Source organism: Triturus cristatus, chromosome 10 (genome assembly GCF_964204655.1).
Source record: "Triturus cristatus chromosome 10, aTriCri1.1, whole genome shotgun sequence".
Classification (NCBI taxonomy): domain Eukaryota; kingdom Metazoa; phylum Chordata; class Amphibia; order Caudata; family Salamandridae; genus Triturus; species Triturus cristatus.
In genome coordinates this window covers 1026569428-1026597158 of record NC_140593.1, presented here as the reverse complement: position 1 = coordinate 1026597158, position 27731 = coordinate 1026569428, and the positions used below count along the sequence as shown (strand labels likewise).

At 44.2% G+C, this 27731-nt stretch overlaps 1 protein-coding gene across 3 annotated transcripts in view; it reads right to left on the bottom strand.

The window, feature by feature from the left end:
* Positions 1–27731, bottom strand: part of IQCK (IQ motif containing K) — a 513956-nt gene that overhangs the window by 471161 nt on the left and 15064 nt on the right. For all 3 annotated transcript variants that reach the window (XM_085629065.1, XM_085629066.1, XM_085629067.1), the window contains exon 2: positions 22115–22179. In XM_085629065.1, the coding sequence (XP_085485191.1) occupies positions 22115–22179 (65 nt within the window). The remainder of the gene's footprint in view (positions 1–22114; positions 22180–27731) is intronic.

Here is a 27731-nt window from a genome sequence, read left to right as displayed (position 1 = left end):
CAAGAGCTTACCGGCTCTATTTCATAACAGTAAAGGACGAGATTTTTGGGCATGCACACCGATGTAAGCTCCTTTAGTAACGATGGAGTTAGAAGAATATTTCAAGTGTTTGATATCCTACAGCAGTGATTTATCATTTGAATGTCTGAATAATTCCTCTTTACGTTTAATCTCATCCCCTATAGATTGAAGAGATTGTCTAATATCACTATTTCTTTTGGCCATTTAATAATATGGCCCCTTATAGTACATTTGAATGCATCCCACAATACCACTGGGGAGTCTACTGAAGATTCGTTATCTTTAAAGAAATTATCAATGTCCACACCGAGATCCTTAACATTATTATCATCTTCCAAAAGTTCTGCATTGAGACGCCAATTACGAGGACCCCTTGTATCAGTGAGATTAAGAACAGTTAAAGACACCGTCGCATGATCAGAAACAACTATTGGATGAATAGTAACATTTATAGTATGTTTCAAAAGTGAGGCATCTACCAAAAGATAGCCAATACAAGAAAAGCTTGAGTGTGGCGAAGAGAAAAATGTGAAATCACTACCCGTAGGGTTATGCATTTTCTATGCGTCAACCAAATGGTTAGAAGAGCACATATGTTTATGTGATCTAGGGGGAGGAAATCTAAACGCAGTGTGTCTATCCAGGATAGGATCAAGGGGAAGATTAAAATCACCACCAACGATAGTTCTATAGTTCTGTGGAATATCAGAGAGTTTCTTGTATATGTTACGCCACAAAAAAAGGGTCATCAATATTCGGAGCATATAGATTCATAACATATCTTCTGATCCATTAGTCAAACGGGTAAGAAGCCATCTACCACTGGTGTCATGTTCAGCTGCAACAATAGATAAACCAGAATCCTTGGAAATAAGAGTAACCACCCCATGTTTTCCCCAGAGCCCTCAGAGCAAGTAACATCCATAACCCAATCCTTCCTCATAAGCATAGCTTCTTTAAATGCTATCTTTGTCTCTTGAAGTAAGACCACATCACCAGATAGACTTTTGCAGTAGTCTTAAATTTTGTTCCTCTTAACTGGGTGGTTCAATCCCCATACATTAAGTGAAACTATATTTAAGCCCTTCATGGATATGAATGAAACAACAAAATTAAGTACATCTGGTAAAGGGGTAAATGAAATGCCCAGAGATAGTTAAACATTAACAGAAATGCAATATAAATCCCAAAATACACTGAAGCAGGAGTCCCAAGATTAGAAAAAAGAGAAAGGGAGGAAGTAAACAGTAGAAAGAAGAGACAAAAGAGCAAAAGTACTCCAAAGAAAAAAGGAGCATTAGAAAAGAGGAACCCCACCAGGAGATGTCTGTAATAGACAAATTGCATGGGGGAAGTAACATGGAGGAGCAACACAAAGGCCATCAACCGCGATGCAGACAGGTCAACAATAAATATTTCACTAAGCGACTAAACAAATGCATAAATACCAATACATAATAATACTATCTATAATTCATCAAAAAGAATAAATACCAGGAGTTGCAGAAAATATAATATATTTGATCAGTGAAAAACATACATCATACCATAAATAGAAAAGAGAGGTTATAATAACAGATAGCTATCTAATTAAGGAAATATAAATAACAATAGTAGGCAATATAAATATCAAAGTAAGGTATAATAGATAATATTATGCGGTGTTATAAATAGTGATCTAAGGCAATATAAATAACAATATCGAACACATACATCACAGTCTAAGGTATTATAAACTAATCTATCAAGTTAATATAAATATCCTATAAGCAGAACAATCCCAAAATATAAATATAATGTAAAGGATTACTAATCATTTTAAATTGATGGACGCCAGGAACAAATTTATATGATTAGAGTATTTTAGAAAATACGAAGTAGATAGAGTGATGAATTTACATCGTTCCTGATGATAACACCTCGGTAAGGGGGGCACAAAACAATAAGGCAGTAAATCAAAAGGAGAAAAAGTTCACGATCTGCTCTTGGAACGTTCATGGTTTTAACGAAATGCAACAAGATCAAGAAACCCTTACCTATTTAAGTAATTTTAAAGTTATCCTGTTACAAGAAACATGGAACACTTCACCAAAGCACTTGGCAGGATACGAAGAATTCCATATAATGGCGGAAAAAACATCCAAGTATGGGCATCCAAGAGGGGGTCTGTCCACATACATGGCAACGGAAATTGACTGGAAATCGGAGGAAATGGATTCCGGAGAAAACTGGATCCAAATAATAAAAGTAGAAGAAAATGTTCCGGTACAAGGAGAAAGAGTTGGAGACAATCTAATAATCCTAAATATCTATATTCATCCAAATAAGGACAAAAAAGAGGAGAAATTGTCTACCCTAATAAACCTAATAAAAACACTTCAAGTTACACATCAATATAATATCAGGGGATTTTAATCACAATCTGACAGGAGAAAAGACGAATAAGAACAAGAACAACGATCAAAAAAATCGAAACAAGCTGGAAAAATTAGGCATGGTCATCCTAAATGGAAACACGAAGGGAGATCAACCAGCCGGTATCACCTTTTCCTGTGGAAAAAAACAATCAATTATAGATTATACGATAATCAGCAAAGAGCTAATGTCCCGGGTAGACAAGTTCTGTATCTTAATACGACCAGAGAGTGATCATTTCCCTCAAGAGACAGTCCTAGACTTAAATATTAAACTTAAGGAGTCTGTAGCTTCATTAGTTGTGTGGCCTGAAATATATAACTTAAGGAAACTTAAATGGAGAGGAGCCATCATGGATGAGATTATGGATATGGTGAACGAACACATAAAGAATGCTGAGGAGTTAGCAGTTCAAACACCAAGTAACTGGGAGGAACTATGTGAATTACTGCTGGACAAATTCCCAGCAAAAATAGTATCCACAGGTAATTACGGGTTTATTAAAGAGCCATGGTATACAACACAGATGAGAAACAAAAAAAGAAATATCGCCAAAGAGGTAAGACAAAACGCGCAAGCAATTAAAATGGGAATAAAAAAAGATAGCGGAAAGATCCAAAAACTAAGAAAAGACTACAAGATGAAATGCAGAGTGGAAAAAAGAAAATACATAGAAAAGTTATGGGAGGATCTGCTGTGGGCAAGCAAACTTCCAAATAGTAAAGAATTCTGGGGTATAATCAACAAATTAATGAAAGGTCACGGAAAGCAAAATACCATCGGAATCAGCGAAAATATTTGTCTAGAACACATCGATAAATTGTATAACCCCAAACTGGGATTAGAAAAGGTGGATGCAGTAAGGTCACCGAAAGTAAAGGAAAAAGTACCTAAACCCATGGTAACCAGCATTAATATTGAAAATGGTAAAAATCAGTTTAGCTGGGAAGGAGATGACCAAATTTTGACAACTGTTAAACGCATAAAAACACTGATAAAAAATCTGAAAGCGGAAGGAGCAGCAGGTCCAAACGGGCTACCAAATGCCCTGTTCAAACGAGACCCGGAAGTTTGGGCAAAATACCTAACACCTCTTTTTAACCACGTGTTCCGTAACAACAAGATCCCGCAATCCTGGAGCGGTAACCTGTTCCACCCAATTTACAAGAGCGGTATTAGAACACAACCCGGGAATTACAGGTTGATCGCCCTGATCGACGTAGAGGCCAAACTCTATGCTTCATGCATCTTGGAACATCTACAAGAGTGGATAGAGGAAAACAATATTATCCCTAAATTCCAAACAGGCTTCAGACGGGGAATGGGCACCATTACTAATCTAACAGCCTTGACAATTCTGACGGAAAAGGCTGAAAGGAAAAGGGGAGCATTAGTGGCTTGCTATATAGATCTAAAAGCGGCTTTTGATAGAGCGCCGCGGGACCGCTTGTGGAAGAAACTGAAAGCATGGGGACTGCCACAACTACTGATACAAGCAATACAATCATTATACAGTGAAACATGGGCCACTGTAAAATTAGGGGACGGACAAAGAGTCTCTTCAAAAATAAACCTTACAAATGGATTAAAACAGGGCTGTGTCCTTTCTCCAGGTTTATTTAATTTATATCTAGCTGATTTGAATCGCCACTTAGAACAAATAAACGGACACCCACCAAATTTGGCAAAGGAGCCGGTTCAATACTTACAGTATGCAGACGACATTGTCTTGGTAAGCCAGACTTCGATTGGGCTACAAAGGGCAATAAATAAACTAATAGATTATTTTGACGCTCAAGGTTTGGAATTGAATAAATCAAAAACCAAGGTGGTGAGACTAGCGGGCCCAAGACAAGGAAACTATAAATGGTTCGCTAAGAACTCTCAAATAGAAGAGACAAGATCTTATAAATACTTGGGCATCAAAATGGCAAGAAATCTGTCAATGGTGGAGCAGAAAAAGGAGATTACAGCAAAAGCTCAATCCTTAATATTCGCTTATAAACAACTATATTAGAAACTGGAAAGCCCTTCATATGGGCATCTTTTAAAAATTATGGCAGCCCAACTGCTACCGACCCTGTCCTACGGCCTGGAAACCTGGCATGGCCAAGAAAGTAACATCTTAAATAAGCTACAAACCAAGGTTTACAAAACGGTATTTAATCTCTTTAAAGGTTCCTCTCCAGCACAAATCCGTTTGGAATTCGGACTACAGAATCAAGTATTCCAAAGAAAGGCAACCATGGTAAACTTATGCTGGAAACTCAGAGCAGCAGAACTGGGAACTTTGAATTTTTTATGCTGGTTGGAAATAAAGCAACAACTAGAGCAAAGAATCCCAAACTCGTGGGGGGACCAATTGAGGATAGCTCTGGAAGAATTAGAGCTTGAGGGTCTTTGGAACAGCAAGTTGGAAAAGGCCACATTTAAAATAGCTTGCAAAAACAAAGCAAAAGCATTATCTTTCGTGGAGGACAAAAGGGAATTAGCGAGACGCCGCCATGCTTGGGTCATAATAAACTCTTATACACGGCTAAGACCTCAACCCTACCTAGCAGCTCACTTCCGATTGTCCTTAAAAAGGAGGTTCATGGCATACAGATTTGGAGATCATTGCACATTAGACTTAGTACCCTCCTGGAAAAACAAGGATCAAGCAAAGGCATGTCGTTTATGTGGTTATTATAGCGAAACTTTGAGCCATATACTGTGTGTCTGTGAAATAGTAAAATTAGAAAGAAGGAAGATGCTGAGAACAGCTTTTAATGATTTAAAAATCCGCACCTGCAGACAGGCGGCAACAAGTTGGATGCGTGCCGCTTCAAACATTTTAATATGCAGGGGGATAAAATTTATGATAGTAGTAGAAAGCTTACTTTCAAAAGTGGGCAAAAACTGAAGGCACGATGCCATAAAAAGAACCAAGTAGACTTTTATGAACTGAAAATGTTTTTAATATGAAATGTGTTTTATATGCTTTATGGTTTGTGAAAACCAAATAAAGTTATTTTTTGACTGACTGACTGACTGTCATCGTCAACATAGAATTAGAGAAAATAAAAATAAAAAACTAAGCAGAAAATAAAGTAATCGAACACAATAGAAGAGAGGAAAAAAGAATATGATAGATAGAAGGAGAGATACTTACATTATCATAAGAATAGTGAGAAAGATAAGCAATGAAAAGACCAACCATATAAAAAGTTATCATACCAAAAAGATATCATCAAACTGGTATAAGATAAATGCAAACTAATTATAGCTTTAGTGTCGAAAAAGTTATGAATTAGAAGTCTAGTAAAGGAAAATGCTGTCAAAAAAAGGCAGAGAAAGAAGGAAGAATACAGTAAGAAGCAAGAAGGAAATTGGAGTAAGCCAAGGAAGTAACACAAGCAAATAAAAAGGATGGGTAAAAGAAGAAAAATAGAGATACGATGACAGCCTATAATTTAACAATATAACTCCTAATAGCACCAATATATTAGAACCGCCAACGTAAATCTTCTGATCCATTAGTCAAACGGGTAAGAAGCCATCTACCACTGGTGTCATGTTCAGCTGCAACAATAGATAAACCAGAACCCTTGGAAATAAGAGTAACCACCCCATGTTTTCCCCAGAGCCCCCAGAGCAAGTAACATCCATAACCCAATCCTTCCTCATAAGCATAGCTTCTTTAAATGCTATCTTCGTCTCTTGAAGTAAGACCACGTCACCAGATAGACTTTTGCAGTAGTCTTAAATTTTGTTTCTCTTAACTGGGTGGTTCAATCCCCGTACATTAAGTGAAACTATATTTAAGTCCTTCATGGATATGAATGAAACAACAAAATTAAGTACATCTGGTAAAGGGGTACATGAAAAGCCCAGAGATAGTTAAAAATTAACAGAAATGCAATATAAATCCCAAAATACACTGAAGCAGGAGTCCCAAGATTAGAAAAAAGAGAAAGGGAGGAAGTAAACAGTAGAAAGAAGATAAATATTTCACTAAGCGACTAAACAAATGCATAAATACCAATACATAATAGATAATATTATGCGGTGTTATAAATAGTGATCTAAGGCAATATAAATAACAATATCGAACACATACATCACAGTCTAAGGTATTATAAACTAATCTATCAAGTTAATATAAATATCCTATAAGCAGAACAATCCCAAAATATAAATATAATGTAAAGGATTACTAATCATTTTAAATTGATGGACGCCAGGAACAAATTTATATGATTAGAGTATTTTAGAAAATACGAAGTAGATAGAGTGATCAACACCGGATGTAAATCATAATTTAGGATAGAATTACAATGAGAGAAAAAGAGACAAATTGACAGATAATTAAAGAAATAACAATTATGCAAATATAAAACAAAAGATGTACACCATAAATTAACCTTGTAATAATAAGCAAAATTGCAGATAAATAGCAAATACACATAAATAACTCATCGTCAACATAGAATTAGAGAAAATAAAAATAAGAAACTAGGCAGAAAATAAAGTAATCGAACACAATAGATGAGAGGAAAAAAGAATATGATAGATAGAAGGAGAGATACTTACATTATCATAAGAACAGTGAGAAAGATAAGCAATGAAAAGACCAACCATATAAAAAGTTATCATACCAAAAAGATATCATCAAACTGGTATAAGATAAATGCAAACTAATTATAGCTTTAGTGTCGAAAAAGTTATGAATTAGAATTCTAGTAAAGGAAAATGCTGTCAAAAAAAGGCAGAGAAAGAAGGAAGAATACAGTAAGAAGCAAGAAGGAAATTGGAGTAAGCCAAGGAAGTAACACAAGCAAATAAAAAGGATGGGTAAAAGAAGAAAAATAGAGATACGATGACAGCCTATAATTTAACAATATAACTCCTAATAGCACCAATATATTAGAACCGCCAACGTAAATCTAACCTGCAAAGTATGAGGACTCATAAACATTCATAATAGTATAATAAACCGTATTATCCTGTAAAAAGAAAATCCGTTAATAAGAATAGCCAATATAATACGAACGATCTTACAGTGCGTAGATATCATTGTAAGGAAGAACACAAAAGAGCAGTATTAACTACTCACATTATGCCAAGACACAAGAAGCAGGGAGCCATCCTATATAAATGAGAAACATTAAACATAGAAAGCTCAGCAGATGTAAAGCACTAAGGGCGAGAAACACCCGGAATAGAGTCTGAGTCCATCTGCGATTCAGAGTGATTATCCAAAAAAACTGAGAGATCTGAAGGTTCATAAAATATCTGTGGACGACCTTTGAATGTTATCCTGAATCTGGAAGGACCAGCAAAAGAAAATGGAATGTGCATCTCAATGAGTCTCTTGCGTAAGTTAAGGAAACCCTTACGACGAATTACAGTGTCTCTGGCAAAGTCCTGTGAAATTGATATTTTATGGCCTTCCCTTTGTTCCATTTTAATCTTCCTCATTTGTGCCAGAATTTGTTAAGAATGTTGATGTTGTAACGGTTTAAAAATCAAAGGTCTTGGAGAAGACATCGTTTTAGGTTTAAAAGTTGGAACTCTATGAGCACGTTCTATCTCAAAAACTTTGTGAAACGAGATGTTCAGAACATTCGGGATCCAAGTGAGCAAAAAGTCAATCACTGAAGGAGCAGTTTTCTCACAGACTTCTGTCAAACCAAAAATGTGCAAATTACTTCTTCAATTCCGATCTTCCTGTTCAGTTAGGTCTCTTCTCAATGAGGCCATGGAGCGCTCCAAACTATGTATTTGTTTAGTCTGTTTGATCGTAAAGTTCTCAACATTGCTTATTCTCATTTCAGCATTGGAGACAAGTAACAAACGATTTTTCAAATAATTACGAATTGCTGCCACCTCCACCTGAAGCAGATCTGTATTCGTTTTGGTACTTTGCGCTAAGTCATTGACCGTGTTAAGCTTAAGAAGTATAGCTTCTAACGTTGAGGCAGAGTCTGGACTGCCTTTAGCTGGAGATTCTGGGGTAGGTGAGGTCTGTTTGGATCTTTTCAAATTCCCTTTGGAATCTCTATCTTTAGAGGCCACTCCCATGCCTTCCGCCACTGAAGAAAGTCTTAATACCCACGAGCAAATATTGTATAATTGTATAGTGCGTAGAGGATTCCAGCAAAATGCTATGAGACACAAGCCCAAAAAGACACAGGAATCATCACTAGAATATTAACGCCAAAGATGAAGAAGCCAACACCTCTGAAAATAAGCACAAATAATCTAGCACACAAATGAGGTTTATATTTAGAGTAGAACCTTACACAGAAGGTATGGATAAACTCCAAGGAAGGTGCTGACGTCAGGCTTAATTCATAGATCAATATACCAAGCACAATGATCTATAATTGTAATTTTCCATAAGAAATTCATCCATGCAATAAATTCCTGTCAGCCGCCATTTTGTAGAAACCCAGACTAGCAGGAACTTCTAGAGCTGCAGACTACATAATCCGGGGACAGAGGTCTATTGTAATAAGTAAGTGTGCACTGTACCACCTGCTGACGTAGAGACAAAGTTCTGAATAATGTCCTCACGAGTATTTCAGTTTAAACATGTCCCGACGCAGCTCCTCCAGCGGGCGCCATTCTGTATGCCCAACGAAGGTAGAACGTCTAACAGGCAAGATTACCTGTCAAACTAGCATATGGCAGGGGGCGTGGCTAGCTACCTAAGATGGCGGACGTGAGCTGGTGAGGCTCCGGACCCCGGGGGGAATTATCCTGTAATATCGCTGTACTGTGAGTCACCCACACCCCCTACAGTGTCCCAGGCTCTGCTGATAACGGTCCGGGAAGATCTGACCCAGAGGAGCTGCTGCGGCACGACGACTCGCGGCGCTCCACTGAGACCGCGGAGTGTGCGGCCTGCCCGCGGCACTCCGGTGGTACTGGCATGTTGCGGCCCTTGCCTGCTCCTGAGAGTTGGTGCTCCTGGTGACCCCCTGCACGGCCGGTGACGGTCCCTGGTTGACCGAGGTGCCGCGCCGGCACTACGCGTCTGCTCGGTTGAGACCTGCGGAGCCCCAACGGCATCGGTGGGACTGTTTGGCCCACGGCTCGGCGGAACAGATGACGGTGAGAGCAGGAGACTCGCAGCGGGGCTGGGCCGCGTGTGGGCCTCCTTTCCCTCTTCCATCCTGTCACACCTGTTGCCTGCTCACTGAGGGGAGCGGTCCGGACGGGCCAGAAAGGAGAGCGATATCCTGCTGAACACGGGGAGGACTGCTGACGCTGGGTGGACGGCGCTGTTTGGCCAGGCGGGCTGGCCCTCCCTGAATAGTATACCGCGGGGCTCCCCCCCATCATCGCCGAGCCGTCAGGACGACAGAAGAGGAGTTGCTGGGGGCCCCGGCGTGCAGAATCGGGGGCTGGCAGGAGGCCCCCACACGCATACACCAGTGAAGGCAGTGGGCTCTCTGTGACTGACCCCCCCCCCCTCCCCGGGAGCGATACTTACTGGAACGGCAGCGGGCAGAAACGTGTAGCAGTACATACTATACCCCACAGACCTGGAGCCTACTTGCACTCCGGGAGGAGGTGCTGATAGGGGGACACAGTGAGGAATAGTGCGGTGTGGCTGGGCTCAGCCTTGAACGACACGGATTAGAGTCGGAGTGACCCTCCCCCGGCCATTAATTCCCTAACACTAGTGTGGAACAGTTGTGATTGTATGTGTGCTGCACCTCGGAGCTGTTAACCTGGGGGCGCACTCTGTACGAGTGGGAACACACCGCGTTGTGGCTGAATGAGCTTCCGACGGACGGGAGATGGCGGCTGCATACCCTTAAGCCTTGTACTACACTGAATGGCAGGAGGAAGTGAGCCGTCCTCAACACGAGGCATCCCTGGGAGGCCCTCTGCATCGATGTAAGAAATAGATAGAGGGGTGAGGCGGTGCTGTCTGTGTCCCTGAACAGTCTGTGTCCACCCGGCCAGGTTCCACACTTACAGAAGGGATCACCCTGCTGCATTTGATTGTTAACCAGAGGCACGCCGGGAGGAATCCATTCACCTTACCAATACCAACTTGCCTAATAGACGTGGAGGCAAAACATGGGGAGACCCAAGGGAAAGCCCACGGACAGCAACTCCAGTGTGGGGGGACCCTCTGGGGAGCTGGAAAACGCCACCAGACCCAGATCACCAGATGCCTCCTCCTCTGAGTCCGTTGAGACCCTCCCGGACAAACTGGAACTAATCCTCAAGGAGGTCAAAGATTCCCGTAGAGCGATAGAGCTGCAGATCGGAACCCTTACAAGTGGCCTTACCCTCCTTCGAGCAGATCATGGGAAGCTCGCTGATACAGTCCAAAAACATGAGAAGGCACAGACCAATATAGAACCACAAATTATGGACCATACCACTCAAATAAAACAACTTCAGCAACAAGTCAATGGCCTCCAGGACAGAGTTGAAGACGCAGAGGGCAGAAACCGCCGGAATAACATCCGCGTATTTTATGGAAACCTGGTTGAGGGACTAAGGGGCTCAGGAGGGTCTCTCCCCCTATTTTTGTGTGGAGAGGGCACACAGGATTCCCACCGGAGCGCCTAGGGCGGGGGCGCCCCCACGACCCCTGATTGTTAAAATCTTAAACTACAGGGACCGCGATGTGCTCTTACAAAAAGCGAGAGAAAAAGCACAGATCCAATTTGAAAACCAGCGGATCTCGCTTTATCTCGATTACACCATCATGGTACAGCGCCAACGGACTTCCTTCCAAGCCGTCAAGGAAGAGCTACGAGCGGCACAGTTAAAATACGCTCTCTTATTCCCGGCCCCTCATGAGCAGAAAACCTATTTTTTCGACAGCCCAAATGATGGAGAAGAATGGCTGGAAGTGATGGGGCCAGCATTGAGCCTGGACCAGCCATTGGGTTCGTCACACCAAGGCCCTACTAAGCCAAAGACACCCGGTGCCCGTCAGCGCACGATGGGCACGCAGAACTCCGCCATAATTGGCCTGACACATGATCAGCAGATGTCCAGCAGAGCAACAGCATTGGCCGTGGCTGGCTCCTTCTGTGAATGACATTCTAAGATTGCAACTGACTCGGAAGACAGCATGATTCAATCAGACTCCGATAGCATCAATCTTTTCCCTTCAGTGACACCTCAGAACGTAGACGATCTGGTGGACAATTGAAAGGGTCGGACCTGCCAGCTGCCTATCTTCCACTGGAGAGGTCACTCACGCTTTGTCGCTGGACCACCAGCCACCCTAATATCCTTTACAACTGCATTTGTGTAGCTTATAATATTATGTCCCAGCAACATGCATATGTTCTGCACTGTTTTAACACTGCTTGTTTTACATAGGTACCTAGAGCCCCCAAAGACTGCGACTGAACTCTGGTTGCCACCCCATGGGCTCCCCGCCCCTCGCTCAGTCTCTAATGCCCACACCTAAGGCGATCTTCTAATGTGCTTATTACAATTTGTTTTATATACCCCCCCCCCCCCCCCGCCGGGCCCCGTTGAGCCACCGGGGCACTGTAACTAAATATCCAACAATATGAACAGCAGCTCCGATCCCCCTCAAAGCGAACGCACCACATTATGCGCCGATTATTTTTTGTTAAAAGGAAATGGGTTACTCCTGGTCTGTAACAATCACATGCGATTTAGGGGGAGCTCCGATCATAATGACCAATCATGTCTATCCACCGCTACACCGTAGGCTCATATAACCTGCTGACCTGGAATGTGAGAGGATTGGTGGCAGTACATAAAAGGCACTGGGTCCATGCACACCTTCTTCGGCGGAAGGCTCAAATTGTCTTCCTCCAGGAATCTCACCTCATGGAATCGGAGGCTTTGAAGACCTGTAAAAAATGGAGGGGACACGTATTCTCCACGAACTACTCGGCCTTCGCACGAGGGGCCACCATATGGATTCGCCACGAGGTCCCGTTTACAGAACTGGACCACCGTGTCGATGATCAGGGCCATTATATATTGCTGAAAAGTACCCTTGATGGGCTACCGGTTGCACTGGAAAGTATTTATGCCCAGAACTTCGACCAGGATAAGTTTTTCCACCGGTTAAGTATGGCTCTGACAGGATGGGACACGATTCCCTGGATTCTGGGCGGCGATTGCAACGCCGTTCTAGACGTAGACCTAGACAGATCCCATCCTCCTCTACACAGTGCAGGGGCCCGCAAGCAAGCTGATCTCCTGAACACTTGGCTGACTGGTTGGGGGCTGAGAGATATATGGCATCAGCTACACCCCACACACAGGGAATACTCATTTTACTCACCAGTCCACCAGCTCCACACCAGGATTGATAGGTTTTTATGTTCCCACACTATCACCACGCAAATACACCACTCCACATATCTAGCCAAGACCTTCTCAGACCACACCCTTTAGAGATTACACTGTCATGGGGTAGAGTTCCCACCCCGGTCCCTACTCGGAGGTTATGGACCCAGCTCCTGGAGGATAATCCGTTCTGCGTCACATTATCCACGACCATTACAAATTATTTTTCTGAAAATTGGAACAAAGCCTCCTCCCACCTCATTGAGTGGGACCCGTTAAAGGTGGTGGTGAGAGGTTCTGCAATTGGGTCCATAGTGGGGGCCAGACAAGAAGTCCATCAAAGCCTTATTAGTATAGAGAGCCTCCTGACTGACTTGGAACAAGCAGCGGTTACGGACCCAGACAAACAGGACTTTCTGCGCGATACTCGTATCCGACACGCTGAGGCTTTAGAAACACTCAGAGTTATTGATCACCAGGCCTACAGGCAATGAAAGCATGCTGAGGCTGACAAATCTGGTACCTTGCTAGCTCAGATAATGCGCGACAGCCCGGAAACACCTATCATTACATGTAAACGTTCCCCAACCAGGGGCTTAGTGCACACACAACTAGAAATCAATGAGGCCTTCTGCACCTACTTCAGTAATTTATATGCTGCACCAACACACACCACTGACACGCTAATGGACGAATTCCTTAACGACCTCACATTTCCTTGTCTTACAGCGGATGCACAGAAAGGCCTCTCGGGCCCCATCACCCAGCATGAAATACGAGCTGCGATAAAAGGCCTTAACCGCAACAAAATCCCAGGACTGGATGGCCTGCCCACAGAATTTTATGCCACCTACTCAGATACCCTTGTCCCAAAGCTGGAGGAACTTTATAAGACAGCTGGACGCGATGGTACGGATTTATCTAATTACAGGCCCTTGTCCATGTTAGCGACCAAATACAAAATCCTTAGTAAAGCTTTAGCTAATCGACTGCTCCCCGTCTTAAACACGCTCATACGTAAAGACCAATGTGGGTTCCTCCCTGCACTCAGTACCTCCTTAAACACCAGACGCCTACACCATGTCATGCAGGCTATCTCTGGGGTGTATAAGAACGCCGGCTGTTTGGCATTGGATTTACGACAGGCCTTTGATTCCATAGCATGGAGCTATATGTTTGCGGCCTTACAACGCTTTGGCCTCCCTCCCGAATACATCCAATGGATACGGCTGCTCCACTCTAACCCCACTGCTAGGGCGCGCACTGGGAACCATATCTCCCGTGAATATACTATACACAGGGGTACGAGACAGGGGTGCCCCCTCTCGCCCCTACTGTTCGTCCTGGCACTGGAACCGCTAGCTATAGCTCTGAGACAGTCGGGCGAACGACTGGGGATACCAATAGCTGACACCACACATTTAATCTTCATATATGCCGACGACATCCTCATTTATTTACGTGACCTCACAGTCGGGGCAGAGCCTCTCCCCAACATATTCTCCACTTTTGAGTATATTTCGGGCCTTGCCATCAATGAGGGGAAATCTAACGCTTTCTTTTTTCAGGACGGGTCCACCCAGATATGTATCAATTCGGTACCTACAACCTGCCTGTAGCACATCAGACTTTCAAATAATTGGGACTTCACATATACCGGGCTCGGTCTGACCAACTGGATGGTAACCTCATGAAGGCAATCACTGCCCTACGCTCGAGTATTGCTTTCCGGATATCTCTCCCCTTATCAGCCATGGGTCGGATCGCTACCTCTAAGATGGTGATGCTGCCCCACCTCCTCTACTTTTTCGTAAATCTTCCCCTAGTAGTCCCACAATCCACTTTCCACATTCTGGACACACTCCTCTTGGAACTCATCTGGGGGAAGGGTAGACGTGGGATTGGCCTCAAGAAGTTACAACTTGAGCCCCATAATGGGGGACTGGGTGTCACCGACTTTCGAGCGTATTATTACGCTAGCCAGCTCCAGTGGTTTTCCTATTGGACGGCTGGCAGGAACCTGCAGGAAATAGGTTATGAACCCCACAACTTAGACGGAGGAGCCCATCACAACTTATTGCTCCCAAAAATGGCAATTCCCCCGGACGGGCCCCCACTGCTTAAAACGGCAGTGCTGAAAGACGGCCCTACGTTCTACCCCAACCGCAGTGTTCTATGCGGGTAATAGGTCCATAGCAAACTGCTGGGCATGACAAAGTAGACAGCCGAGCCCACAGCCAGAATGAAAGCATGGGCAAGAATTTGCAGCACAGAGAGCCAAGCCCAGTGCATAGTGGACCAGCACATGGATGCTGATTAGGCATTGTGAGGGATATCAGCTGCTGGTCCTTTAGTACCTCTAGCACTGTCCTTCATGCCCCAGGACACAGGTTTTTTAAGGTAGTGGAAGAATCTGAAAGTGAAAAGTGCAGTAACAGTGGCATTTACTTCTTGTCCTGTATTAGCCACTTCTTACACTTCTAGTTTCTCCTAACTACTCAACAGCAATAAGAGACTGTTGATAGGCTATGGGTAGCACAAAGGGTAACCTCTGTGATGAGAGCGACAACCTGGAAGATATCGGAGTTTTTTTTTAAAAAAATATATAGCCCGAACTTGACCCGAATTGGGTATTAGAGCGCTTTACATAGCACCTGTTGCCTTACATGAGGACACATTCATTTTTTGTTAGGCACACGGAAAATAAGTGATTTGTCCAGAATCACAGGATGTTGAGCGTCATTGCCGAGACTTGAACCCAGTTCCCCAGATTTGAGGTTGACCGCCCTAGCCGTTAGGGCAACTCCTCTCCCCAAAGTGTCAAAGAGTGAGTGGTGTCACTTCAGCACTCAATGACATTTTAGTGAATCGACATCCAAAGGGGTCAGTCTAAGAGCATTTCGAGAACAGCCTGTGCTATGAAAGGCAACATAAAGCTGATGCAACCTGACACCAAATAGAAGCTAGCTTCCAAAGCTGCACAATGTCAATGTCTCGATTGGATATGCAGTAGCCCGGTACATGACAAGTTTTTAGAAGATATCTGAAGTTGCCCTATGTTGGAAACCGGGCAACCGGGTTAGCAGTCACCAGGTTCCCAGCACAGTGGTAGCTTGGCTCGAGCGGTTGGGGTCAGGCACCGTGTTAAGCGTACGTCACACCCACACAATAACCATGCGTTCATCCGTTCCAAAAACGACACTACACCGTAAAAATAATGCAAGTCAAGTTGAAAATATATATGTCTTTATCTTATTTTCTCTTAGTTGCAGGTTTCATTACATAAATACAAGACAATAAGATTTTCCTTAAAAGAGCAGGTCAAATAAATAATACTACATTGGAATTTCAATAAATAGGTTCAGGTCATAAATAAGCAAGGAATAAATAGGGTGCAATAAATACAGATGGCAAATAAATAAAGTCAGACAATAAATATAGTGCAGGAATAACTTAGTGGATGACAATAAATAAAGCACCTTCAATAAATAAGGTAAAACAATCAATGACAGTGACAATTCAAATCATTTACATGAGGTCACTTGGTCTTACTTTGCCCATACACAACTTAAGGACACTTGGGTGGCATGGGAGGTGTCCCACCTAGATTGGTCAAGGCTGGGGCCTAAGCTGAGGCAGAACAAGAGTAATCTAAAGATCTGGCCCTCCAAACTACACAGCTCTTTATGTAGGTCACTGTACCAGTCTCAGTTCACCCCTGGCACTTCCAGGCTGGTTCTAACACCCCTTTAGCCCCTAGAATGGTCTTTTAGGGCTCCACAGGGCCTCAGATGCCCCCTCTACCACTTACTGCCCTTTTCAAGATGATCGGCTCCGCTCGGCACCATGTCGACGCCGTGAGGCGACTCCGGATCGATGTCGCTGGGCGGCCTTGACTCGATGTCGCTGGACGGTCTCGACTCGATGTCGCTGGGCGGCCTCGGCTCGATGTCGCTGGGCGGTCTCGACTCGATGTCGCTGGGCGGCCTCGGCTCGATGTCGCTGGGCGGTCTCGACTCGATGTCGCTGGGCGGCCTCGGCTCGATGTCGCCTTCTGGCGTCGCAGGGACTCGGACTCCCCACTTCCTGGTGTCTCCGGAGTGCGATCTCCACTCCCGACCTCCGGCGCGCTTCACCTCAGTTTCCGGCGACTCCGGTGGGCGGACTTCACTCCCCCGTCGACGCCTCACCTCGACCTCAGGTGACTCCCGACTCGACCTCCGGCGCCTCTCCACGACCTCCGTCGGCGCCCTCACTCGACCTTGGGTTACTCCTTACTCGACCTCCGGTGACTCTCCACGCCCTCCGTCGGCGCCCTCACTCGACCTCTGGCGGCTCCGGGTACGACGTCTGCTTTCTGTCAGCGCCGCTTCTCGACCCCAGGCCCCAGGTCTCCAGGCTTCTCGACGTCAGGACTCCAGGAGGACACTGCTGAACAGGTCAGTAACTTGCTGTTCTTCTTCTTTAAGGCCTGTTTCAAATGTTCAGTTCCTTAAGATGGTTTTTCTGGACTTGGTCCCACACAGGGCTCTAGGCTGGGCTTGGTCAGTAGGGACTAGCATCAAGGGTGGGTTTCTGGACCCCACTCCAAGCACTGGTTTCCACCCCTGCTGCCTTACTCCGACCTCCTTCTAACTCTGTCCTCTCTCTTCTCCAGTCAGTTGCCAACTGCCACTCTGAGATGGCCTCCCAACATTCTAAACTGCCTCCCTCTCTCACAGGGTTCCAGAATGTTACGGAAGGTTCTAGAAATCTCCAGTGGGTTCTGATGATGTCACAGGTGACAATGGGTGGCCACCATTTTGTGTCTCAGGCCCTCAGACAGAAGTTCCAGGGGTAGGGAAAATGGCTCCCTGACCCTGCATCAACACTAAAAAGTCTGGTGGTTCCCAAAAAGGAAAAATTATAACAGGGTTTGAGGCAAAAGTGGGACAAAATAAATAATGATGAGGAGGGACCACCCAAAGGGCTGACAGGTCTAACACCCTAGGTCACGATTGAGTATCTCATCCAGTCTAGCTTTTTATATGCATTTTGGGGCTTGTAATGGATCAGTTATCAGGGACAATAACAAGCAACATAAATGTAGTAAATATAACCAGGATCATGACATTGAACAACTAGAGAACCCTGCTTTTAAATGTTTTATGAATGCATGTAGCATGATCTATTTAGCAAGCTACATGCAGACCAGAAGATGGTTGCTTCAGAGATTACAACAATCAGAATGGTCTGATAGGGAGAGCTGCTGAACGGAAAAAATAGAGACACTGATTGAGAGAGAGAAAGAGTGAAACAGTTAGAGAGACGGAAAAGCATCCATAGGAGGATCTAAGTAGCTAGGATGGTGAATCTAATGAGGTGACACTTTGTGGTTGGAGTGGAGGAAGGAACGCTATTATGTGTGCAAGGATGTTAGTTGCAGGTCTTGACCACATGGTTCACTGCGCTAAAGAAGGTGATTTTATTAGCATTTACTGGGCTTAGATTTTCGCCACCTTAAATGGGAATAGGGTGGGGCACCCACAATGGAAGAACAGAAGAATTGGGTTTGGAGATTTAGGTGATCACACTGTCAGAATTCTAGTTTTAACTCCATTTAAGGCTAGCCAATTGTTGTTGGTTCAGGTATGAAAGGCTTGAAGGCTGCGAGAGATGGAAATATCATGGAACAAGTTCAGCTTCATCACAACCTGGGTATCACTGCATATATCTTAAATGGATTTAGAAGCCAAATTGATAACAGCTGGATGAGGTATATGTTGAATAGAATCGGAGATAGGCAGAAAGTTTGAAATACGACGGACAACAGTTTGGTTCAGGAAGACCAAATGGAATTAAGGGCCTGATTACGATGATGGTGAAACCGCCACCGACAGCCCGTTGGTGGCGGTCCCACCGCCATCGTAATACTGATTATCGCCTGCCACATTAGGATGGCAGGCTGATGGTTGGTGGACGGAGAGACCAACCATCTCCGACCGTCACGGATCCGACGGGCTCCATCGGAAAGGACTTGTATCCCAACAACAGTGGTGGTGCCTGCCAGGCACCACTGTAGGGATTACAAAGTCACTTCTCGCCAGCCATTTCATGGCGGTTTACCCACCATGAGAAGGCAGGCGGAAATGGACATTGGGGGCCCTTAGTGGGCCACCCTTCCACCACGGCCCTCCGAAATGGCCCCTGGGGTCACAACATATCCCTAGACCATGTGGGAGGCACAAGGTGCAGGGATATGCACAGGGTGCACATTTTGTACTGTGGCGTGTGCTGCAGCCCACTGCACCCGCCGCAATACAAAATATACACTTTTGCAACCGCCTAGAAGGCGGTGGCATCATGATTCAGGGTGCGGGACCGCCGACAGCTTGAATGGTGGTCCCGTTTCCCACGAGGATGCCGGTCGGACATAAGGCCCACCGCCATCCTAATCAGGTCCCAAGTTTTACTTTTTCTCATTACTTATGGCTGGTGTTCTCTCAAAATATAAAATGGAAAATATAATTGGGGCATAATATCGTTACCTTAATAATGTTCTGTCAAAAACATTGTGTGACATAATTTATATGTTTGAAATGTTATTTTTTATAATGTAGTTTACTTAAATGTTGTGTATAATGGTTTTTGTGATGTTATACGGTTGTTTTTAGTTTTTTGTTTTCTTAATTAATGTAAAGATTATTTTATTTAAATTGTGCTATCCTGATTTTGCTAAATATATATTTTGTATAACAGTAATTTATAACGGTTTTTTAATTGAGTTAGAATTTTTGACTAAGGAATTTAGATATTTGAATATTTTTTATTTCTTTGTAGTTTGTAGGGAAATAGGGTGGGACTTGTTTTAAAATAAAAACATTTTATTGCTTTTTATTTTGTTAAATTAATTATTGAATTTCTTTTTACTAAATAATCTTTGGATAGTATATGTGGAGTTTTGTCATTCTAGTTTATTTTTATTGTAATGCATTCATACAGCAAATTTATTTTAGTCTGTATACATTGGGTTTTAAAATCATTGTGACAATTTCTGTGGCATTTGGAAGATTTTGTAATGTTGTTATTTAAAATGTATACAATTATTTGCAATATTTTTAGTATGTAATTTCTGTAAAGTATTAATAGTTCAATGGGATGTTTTTACAAAATAATTACATAATCCATTTGTTGGTGGGTTTTTTTAAGATAGACACATGTTAAACAAAATGTAGTAATTTATATATTCAAACTTAGGAACAGATATTTTTGTACTTTTTTATTAAAATTAAAGAAAGCAAATCAATATGTTTAGAGTATTTTTTCATTTTAAAAAGTTTGCTTTTTTCAGACATTTTACACTTCCATAAAAGATTAAAAGTGTGTTTGTTTGGAGTTAAGGGTTCTATTTTAAACCGCCCACTGACCCAAAAATATTTTATTTTACTTACGTTTGGAGTTGAGTTTAGAATATGACATTTTCTTGCCCCTTCCCCCTCCATGTGCACTGATATTCAATATTTTCTCCTTTATGTGCTGAGTTAGAATTGTAAATAATATCCCCTAAACTTTAAACACTTTCCCAATTTTGTTCAGAGTGGGAGTTAGAATAGTAAATATGATCCCCCAAAATTAAACACATTCTTCCATATATGTTGTTAGAACATTATATATAAACCATCTCTACTTTAAATGTTTTCCAATTATGTCTAAGGATTGAGTTAGATTCACAAAAATAAATTCCCATACACAAAACACTTTTTCTAATATGTTTAGGTTTAAAGTTAAAATATTAAAACACTTTCCAAAGATGAAAATGCTTTCCAGATTGTGTTTTGGATTGCCCTTAGAATCATAAATATTATCATGTTATATTATATGTGTTCTCACAGGTGTAAGCATTCAGGTCTTTTTTAAGACACATTGGAACAGAATGATGCACTGGCTTGTGTGTGCACACTGGGAACAAGAGGAGGTTGGGAACTGAGACAGGCCACATATAGCCCAATCGGGCCTCCTCAGGGAGGGACTTGGAGGAGAGAGCCTTGTTCTCCCTATTTTTTTCACAGGGCTAGAGCTAAGCATTAGGAGAGTATGGCTTCAATTTTGGGTTTGTTGAAATAGGAAGTGGCATTTACTGCATCCAATAAATTCTGCTATTGGTATGAGGTATTAAAGGCGTGCAGTAAATACCTCCTATTCTGAATTTGTAATGGGAAAAGGGAGAGTTACGTGGTTCCTGGCTCTGAAACACTTTCATTAGGTGTGGTTAAATTTCCCTACAGAGACAAAGGGCCATCTGCAATAAATTGTAATGCAATAGGAAGTAAGACCCACTTACCCACTACATTCCGCAGCTGACTTCTGTTAGTCAGGTAATATACAGTAACATACAAAGAGGTGACTATAGTAAACGCCAACATCTAAAATGTTAAGACTCCCACTAGAAAAACTGTTGGCATTACATGAGAATGGTGCAAATGCTACACTCCATTTGCCATGCTGCTTACACGCCTCTCCTTTTCTAGTCAGAAAGCCTCGAAAAAATGAGTCCCTTCATATCTCTCCTAAAGCTTTGCCAACCATCAAGCCAAACCTAACAAACCTAAATAAAAGCCAGTATGGCATGACAGGCTACTGTAAAAGAGGATTTATTTGGGCAGTATTGAAACGCAGGTTTTGCCAGCCGCGGCCCGTTCAGGTAGGAGCGGTGGGGTGGTGGGGCCGAGTGGGGTGGGGATTTCGACGGACGACGAAGAGGGAAAATTAAATAAATCATTCATTGTCCTTTGTCATCGTCCGTCAAAATCAAACCCCCCCCACCCCACCCAGCCACACCGCCCCACCGCTCCCACCTGAACGGGCCGTGGCTGGGTTTTCCTTAAGTTGCAGGAAAATTAGAAGTTGAATTCCATAGTTTACACTCGGGACACTACTTGTTATTTAATTGAGGATGCCAACTGAACGATTTAAGTTATTTCGGATGTATGTTCTTTTGAAAGCAATGACCCATATTTCACCACTAAAACTTCCCTGCAGAGGACTGTTCCCTAGGCAACTAAATAAACATTATGTGGAGCAATATCCAGAGGTTTACAGTTGTAATAATAAATACCCTTTTAATATACTTCACTTGGCTGTTCCATGCCCAAGGGTTAGCAATGTAAATGCGATGTATCTTCTGCCACCCTGTGGGAAATATAGTATAATGTCTGGTTTAAAGCTTTTGAATGATTTTTTTTAATGTTATCTTCTGATGTCACTGGAGTCTTCAGCTTTTTTGTTAAGAATGACATTTATTGATTCCCTACCATGCAAACTAGTCATTTCTAATATTTAAATAGATATTAAATTGTCTGATTTGACCAATTTAGACTGAAATACAAAAAGCAAACAAGTTACTTACTGATGTCTCATCCTGTTTGTCAGTTTTGAATGGTTGTGGCAGCTTGAGTTGCTCTAGGTCGTACTCTACAACAAAAACCAAAAGAATAAATTAGTAAGTATATTTGAAAATATTATTGATTGATGTTTACAGTGTCAGAGGGCGACTGGAGTGATACAGTGGAAGAAGAAAATATTAAGTGCAACCTGCATTACATCATCCCCATTCTACTCTGATTTGTAATAATGCGTATGTGAGTTTGGTATTTAACCTGATGCCACAACTCAGCACACAAAGGGCTGGGGACACAAGGCCAGTACTACAGAACTTTGGAGACACTGACAAACTCGAAAAACTAAATCAGCAGAAGTGTTATTTTCTAACAAACATCTGCACTGTGAACCTTTTAATCTTTGACTTTCTTACAGTGTCTGCCATGTAGTAATTTAAAACACATATCACCCCCTGATCCCTCTCCAAAAAATATATTAACTTTTTCTGTCAGCGTGTTTATTGGGGAGTGCCAGTGTTTTAAAAGATGGGTGCTGTCAGGCATCCAGGACCTGCACTTCTGACCAGGGGGGTCAATACTTTTAATTGCAGAGTACCAGATTTCTCATTAGCATACAGGTACTCTGAGATAAGGAGTACTAGAACAAATATATTTCCAGTTCAAGCACTGGGGAAAGCATAGTCATTATGGTGTGCGGTGCTGTCTAGAGTACTGCTTTTGGGCTAAAGGGAATGTAAAGGTGCCAGATAGCAACACTCTCTCTCTAGTACAGGCCCCATCTAAGGAGGTCTGTTGACCAGGAGAGAAGGAGAAGTGATCTTGAGACATTAGCTGTTGAGAAGATGCTTGTGTAGAAGGAAGAGAAAGTCTGCAGAGAGACAGTGCATTTGATAGCTGAAAAAGTCTCTGAAAAAGAATCAATGTTGCTGTAAGTGAATCTGTGAAGCACTCTTTTGTGCTGAATGTGACTTTTTACCTTATGTTAAATTAATAAAAACTGAGGGCTATATTTGGCATTCAGGGGATACTGAGGTCTGCATAAACATGCTAGAGTACCCTGCCTGCCAAGCTCACCATTCCCTTACTCTGTTTAGAGCCGGGGAACCTCCATGTTTCTGCCGGCAGAGCCTCCACAGGCTTCGCTTGTGAAAACCTTGGACTGGTAGCCCAATTGACATTGGGCCATTGGCCAAAGTACCTCAGAGTATCCATCCTATTAAGGGCATATGTTCTAACATATTATTTGCTTGTATGAGTCTTGGGCTGCCAGGGAAAGACCGGTGGTCTTGCAAAGGAAATCAAACAAATGACCACACACTCAAAGGAAAACTCCCAGCATAAGAGGGACATTTAATATTCAAAAATATAAACTCCTGCTTTAGGAGTTTGTTCTTCAAAAACAAAATCCTTTGCTGTGTGGTCTCATTTAACAAGGCATGTGCACAGCAAATCTTCAGGGCCTCTGAAGAAGCCACCGTGGCAGAAGCTCCTCTGGAGGCACAGAAATCTCTACCTGCCTGAGACAGAACTCTATATATGGCAAGCAGAAGTCTGCCAAGGCCACGGATCCATCCCTCTGCCACCCTGGTGGAATGCAGTACAGCCCGCCACATGCTAACTATACTCATAAGTGTAAAAAGAAGTTATTATGAAATTCTGGTTGTGTTGTACCAATTGCAACTACTGAAAGAAAATATTTTTGCAAAAAATGGAAATCATTGTTCAAAAACATGCAACAAAGTAACCCGTACATCCTGTTACTTAGAAAGAGCACTCCAAAAAGTAGTTGAAAGCAGAAACAATTCAGTTCAATTTCACACCAGAAGAAACAGTGTTCCTTCTGACAGCAGGTACCAGCATCATCTGGGAAGATGTGTCTAGTGAGCAGTTATGAGCCAATGTTCCATCCCGTGGATGTCTGTGCATAAGTAGGGCATTCACATAAGATTGCAATCTCATCCTTGATGATCAAACAACTGAAGTCGTGTATGTTTGCCATTTCACTTCAAAATTCTGAAAGCATTATTCCCCATGACCGGACAGGCCTTTTAGTCCACCAGGCATTTCCCTGGTGGGATGGAGACCTTGGAGGCCGGTTGTGAAAGTCCAGGACCACTCCTGGAGCCACTGTCACTTTCCCAGCTCACTGAGGTTAATTACAGCAGGCACAAGGAGGCTTCAAGAGACAGAGAAAGAGAGGGCAAAAAGAGGATTTTAGAGAAAAGGAGAGGGGAAAGAGAAAGAGTAGAGAAGGAGAGTGAGAGAAAGGGTTGATGGAAAGAGAGAGATAAATAGAACAGGCTGGTTTGAGCATTTTTGCCTGGGCTCCTTTTCGTTCCCCAGTCTGGCCCTGCTCTTGCCCTTCATTGAACATTCACCTACATGCCACTGCAGCCAACAAACTCATTCAGTCTTCCCTGTAGTACGTGAACTCGATATATCTTGCAGCATATGAAAAAAATCTGTTTCGTCTGCAACTGGTACAAACTGGTGCTACTGGTCGCATAGCTGGGCTTTGAAGGTGGCATCACATTTCATCAATACTTAAACTCCTTCTTCTGTGCAAAAGGCTTATATATATAGTAACAGTGGCGGCCGGCGTGGCTTGCGGGTGGTAGCTGGGTTCCGCGTCTTCTCTGCTCCTGCTCTCCTGCCTCCGTCTTTGACAGGAACAGGAAGCCTCCCTAAGCCAAGCACAACGCTGCAATGCAGCATTGCGATTGGTCCGAGCGCCGTGACACTGCGCTCAGCCAGGGGCTGTAGGGGTTGGCATGTTCACCAGGCAGGCTGTAATGCAGCCTGCATGGAGAAGGGAAAAGTGCGCATGACTGGTTTGGGTGGCCCGAGATGGCCGACCAAACAGTAACTGTGCACTTACGGGTGAGCAAACCCCTCCTCCCCTGCCTTGCTCCAAGAGCAAAGCATCCCCGCCCACTCACCCGCCCGCAAAGCAGCAGGAGCAGCCTAAAACGATAATAACGGAAAGTTATTATCATTTTATGTTTCTGCTTCCCACTGCTTAAAAGCAGTGTGGCGACGCTCCTCCGCCGTAGCGGAAGAGCCGCCCCAGTATAGTAACCATATAGCACAATTCAACTAAATTTATTGCTTCAAATTGTACCATACTATCTATTCGGTACGGTGCGCAGGTCTTGATTTTACTGAAGTACCCAAAACTAAGCATGTCAGGCACAGCAATAATGTCTACTCTACTCTGTGGCAGATGCAAAGACCTGCAGTTTACCCTCCTCTTTATCCACGCACAGAGAACTGTCTGACTAAATAGGGATAGCTTGGCTGTTCTATTAGTTAACCCTTCCTGTAGTTTGCATGTTTTCCCTTCTTCAATGCTGACGTTGTCTTAATTCCATAGTGCCAAAAAGCTCTGGTGACACAACGTTCAATAAATAACCTAGAACATAACAGACGAGTTAGAAAGCCCATCGCGCGCATACAACATTTCAATGATTGTGAAATGTAGAACAAGCCATACTTAAACATATCTTGAAGAATATATAGTAAAATGGATCCTGGCCAGAATCTAATAAATAGATTAGCTGTCATTCCAAACACGAACTTCTTTGGTAAAAGGAATTCTGATGTGCTTAAAACCTCCAATGATAAGGGCCTCAATAATAATACAGCTGGGACACCTTTGCCTATGCTCCGGCTTGCACATTTGCCATTAATGCCAACTATGCTACTATATCAATCCCAAATCAGCAACTATCCTCAGACACCAAATTAGGAAGAGAGTTTGTAAATGGAGACTAAAGGGGGACTTGGGAGGCAGCCGACCGCAGGGAGGTCTGCCCCCTGGGTGTTTTGGAGAAGTGTAGCAGTTTGGGGTAGGGTGAACAACCGTCCGTAAATTTCACGGACCGTCCGTCATTTTGGTGTGATGTCAGTTGTCCGTAATCATTCCTTTTACGGACGCCTTTTGCCCGCAATTTTGGACATTAATTACAGCCGCTCCCTGCGGGAAGCCCCAAGAGATTACAAATTCTCGGGGGCCAGCTCGCACTTCTCTGTGCTGCAGCAGACCCTCTCTGATTTCTCACAGACTGTGGGCAGGCCCATTGTCATTCCGACTGAGGCCGATTCTCCCCTTTCAAATGACAATGCGCCCGCCGTCTGCTTTTGCATATCATGTGCCAGTGAGATCTTAGTTCGTGATTACAGAGGAGCTTTCCCCAAACAGAGTACTGTGGGGAACTTGCCGCCTTGTGTAATTTGTCAATGTTGTACACAGAGTGAACAGGACAGGAGCAGTGACGGGACAGGAGAAGTGACGGGGCAGGAGAAGTGACGGGGCAGGAGTAGTGACGGGGCAGGAGAAGGGACAGGGCAGGAGAAGGGATGGGGCAGGAGAAGGGATGGGGCAGGAGCAGTGATGGGACAGGAGCGGTGACAGCAAAGGGGAGGTGACCGGGCAGGAGAAGTGACAGGGCAGGAGAAGTGACAGGACAGGAGAAATGACAGGGCAGGAGGGGTGACGGGGCAGGAGAGGTGACGGGACAGGAGAGGAGACAGGAAAGGAGAGGTGACCAGGCAGGAGAGGTGACCGGATAGGAGAAGTGACGGGGCAGGGGAAGTGACGGGCAGGAGCGGTGATTAGGCATGAGCAGGAGCAGTAACCGTGCAGGAGCAGTAAACGGACAGGAGCAGTGAACGGATAGGAGCAGTAAACGGGTCAGGAGAAGTGATGGGACAGGAGAAGTGATGGGACAGGAGAAGTGATCGGGCATGAGCAGGAGTGCTGACCGGACAGGAGCAGTGAACGGGCAGAAGCAGTGAACAGGCAGGAGCGGTGACGGGGCAGAAAAAGTGATGGGGCAGGAAAAGTGACGGGGCAGGAAAAGTGACGGAGCAGGGAAAGTGACGGGGCAGGAGCAGTGACGGCACAGGAGAGGCAACAGGAAAGGAGAGGTAATGGGGCAGGAGAGGTGACCGGGCAGGAGAAGTGACGGGCAGGAAAAAGTGATGGGCAGGTGACGTGATGGGCAGGAAAAGTGACGGGGCAGGAGAGGTGACGGGGCAGGAGAGGTGATGGGGCAGAAGAGGTGATGGTGCAGGAGAAGTGACGAAGCAGGAGAAGTGATGGGGCAGGAGCGGTGATTAGGCATGAGCAGGAGCGGTAACCGGGCGGGAGCGGTGAACGGGGCAGGAGCAGTGAACGGGGCAGGAGCTGTGAATGGGGCAGGAGCAGTGAACGGGGCAGGAGCAGTGAACGGGGCAGGAGAAGTGACGGGGCAGGAGAAGTGACGGGGAAGGAGAAGTGACGGGGATGGAGAGGTGATGGGGCAGGAGAGGTGACCGGGCAGGAGAGGTGATTAGGCATGAGCAGGAGCAGGGACCGGGCAGGAGCGGAGACCGGACAGGAGCGGTGAACGGACAGGAGCGGTGAACGGACAGGAGCAGTGAATAGGGAGTGAGAAGTGACGAGGCAGCAGAAGTGACGGGGCAGGAGAAGTGAGGGGCAGGGGAAGTGAGGGGCAGGGGAAGTGACAAGGCAGGAGCGGTGACCGAGCATGAGCAGGAGTACTGACTGGACAGGAGCAGTGAACGGGCAGGAGCAGTGACGGGGAAGGAGAAGTGATGGGGCAGGAGAAGTGACGGGGAAGG